The 2120-nt window shown below is 50.8% G+C and overlaps 1 protein-coding gene across 1 annotated transcript; it reads right to left on the bottom strand.

Annotated features, from left to right (window-relative positions):
- Nucleotides 1–599: 599 nt before the first annotated feature.
- On the bottom strand, nucleotides 600–1360 carry LOC104156220 (forkhead box protein N5-like; the record flags this gene model as incomplete). The annotated part of the gene is made up of 2 exons (XM_009703486.1): nucleotides 1212–1360; nucleotides 600–826 (listed from the first exon to the last, which is right to left on the bottom strand). Coding segments are annotated over exons 1-2 (376 nt in total), but the record flags the coding sequence as incomplete, so codon positions are not given.
- Between the last annotated feature and the right edge of the window lie 760 nt (nucleotides 1361–2120).

Genomic DNA, 2120 nt, shown 5'->3' with positions numbered 1-2120 from the left:
CCCCCCCGCCCCCTTCTAAATTTGAGTCCTTGCGTCACAATGCTCATAATTTCCACACGCAGTTCTTGGGAAGCTGCTTGCAGCAGCACCTGAGAAAATAAGCTTGGTTTAAAAACATATGGTATGTGCTTCAGGAGCAGGGAGCCAGAGGGAATCACAGACCAAACAGAGATCTCATGAGATCTGCAAAAGACAGATAGGAAGTTGCGACAGTCACTTGGACCGTAATGACTGCTTGGGCACCGATGCTACAGCCTTGGTCCTTATCCGTGTTAAACTGAGAGGTATTGTACTGCTGAGCGACGTGATACTGAGATGAAGGCTCTGCGTTTTAACGTAGCCTGGTTGGTTTGTCTCGCTATGCTGGTTCCATTAAAGAAGGGCTCTTGGCCGGCCTGGTGACCAAGCCCTGCCTGTGGGGGTATCTCTACAGCGATCTCTGAGTGTCTGGTGTTATCTCCTAGACCTAGTGTCCTGCAGTGCTGGTGACTGGTGCACCATCCTGGCTTGGGTGCCCGCCTGTATCCCTCCCGCTACAGGAATCTTGTAAAGTCTGACTCGCTCCGCATTTTGCGGGGCCCCTGCCCTCTGAAACGTACCCGGTTTGCTCATGCTTTGGCGCACAAGAGCCTCTTTGGGCAGGGCCTGTGCTTCCTCCTGAAACTTTCTGCGTCCTTCTGGAGTCAGTTTCCGCAGGCAGGACTTGCGGTTTCCCTTGTGGCACACGAAGCTGGTGGTTTTCTCAAAGCAGCTGCTGAAGCACAGGTTGTGTCGGATCGTGTTTTTCCAGCCCTCTGGGGCTGTTTGAAAAAACGGGAAGTGCTGCCTGCGGAGGGAAAAGATTTGTTCTGAGCTGAAGCACTTAGAGGCCGTGATAAATGACAGAATACATCGTATCTGAGCGAGGGAAGGAGGAGAGGGTCCTCCCTGACCCCTGTGGTGTAAGGATGGCTGGTGCAGTCGAGCACTGCATTTCTAAGGAGGGTAAGACAAAACTGAAATGCCAGCTCTTGAGGCTCACGGATTTGGGTGTTGATAAAGAGGGGAAGCAGTTTTCTCAGCGGCAACTTGAGCCAAAGGCAGAGCTAAGACCTGAACGCAAGTCCTGGCTGCCACATCCCCGCTCCCCTGTAGAAAATCGGAGACTTCTGTACCCCTCCTTGTCCCTCTTCCCCTCGTTCTGCACTAGGAGCTGGGAGAAGAGTGGGTACCATGTGAACTGGTAGATCTGCTGTACGGCCAGACTGCCACTTGCACTATTGCACGGGGCAAGGGTGATGAGGATGCAGTAATTAAGGGGCGGACGGGGCCAGCCTCCCTCGATGTTGGTGCTCGTTCGCCTGGGGTGCTTGAGCTTCATGCTCTGAGGTCTGAAGACTGCGCCCAGAGATTTGATTTAATTTATTATTTTTTTAAAAAAACAATATCACACAGGTGAGTGAAAGGCTGGTCTCTGTTTCACACTACTAACTACCTGTTAAAGCCCCTTCAGTGAGTAGATGGTCCGTATTGGTGCAGTAAGCCAGCTGACTGAGAATAAGATAGGTGGCACCATGTAGGCTGCTTTCTGGCCATTTACTTTGCTAGAGCCTTGATAAAGGAGCCATTCCTGTGTTCGTTAAGCTAACGTTTTCTTTTCTTTTGCTTCTGATAAAATCACAGCGTTACCTACACTCTGCAGTGGACTTCCCCGGTCCGAGAACCCGAATGTCTCTGAAAGCAGGAAGGATCTCTGAGGGATGCAGAGAGTGCTTGGGATGCGTTTGCAGGTACCGGGGAGCTCCCCTCACCCTGCTTGCCTGCACATAATGGGTTTTAAGACTAGAAACTGCTTTAGATCAGTCCAGGCAAAACACTGAGAGGGTACCACGGTCAGGGAAAAGGGGCCAGGTTAAGCAGATACTGGGCATGCTTTCACAGTGCGTCTCTTGGGAATTTTTTGCGCAGCTTGAGGACCCAATTAAAACTCTGCACCTTCCTGAATTGCTGTTGTTTCTTTGACCATATCTTTCACACGTGGACCCTGCCTAATCTGTCCCAGGTATTTCAAAGGAAGCGATGTGGTTTGTTAAAGGGTGCTTTTAATACATCCTCATCCTATTCACCCACTCACCATCACT

The sequence above is a fragment of the Cariama cristata genome, unplaced genomic scaffold, assembly GCF_000690535.1.
Source record: "Cariama cristata isolate BGI_N322 unplaced genomic scaffold, ASM69053v1 Scaffold32290, whole genome shotgun sequence".
Lineage (NCBI taxonomy): Eukaryota > Metazoa > Chordata > Aves > Cariamiformes > Cariamidae > Cariama > Cariama cristata.
Note: the sequence above shows the minus strand (reverse complement) of the source record. Positions and strands in the feature narration are given on the sequence as shown.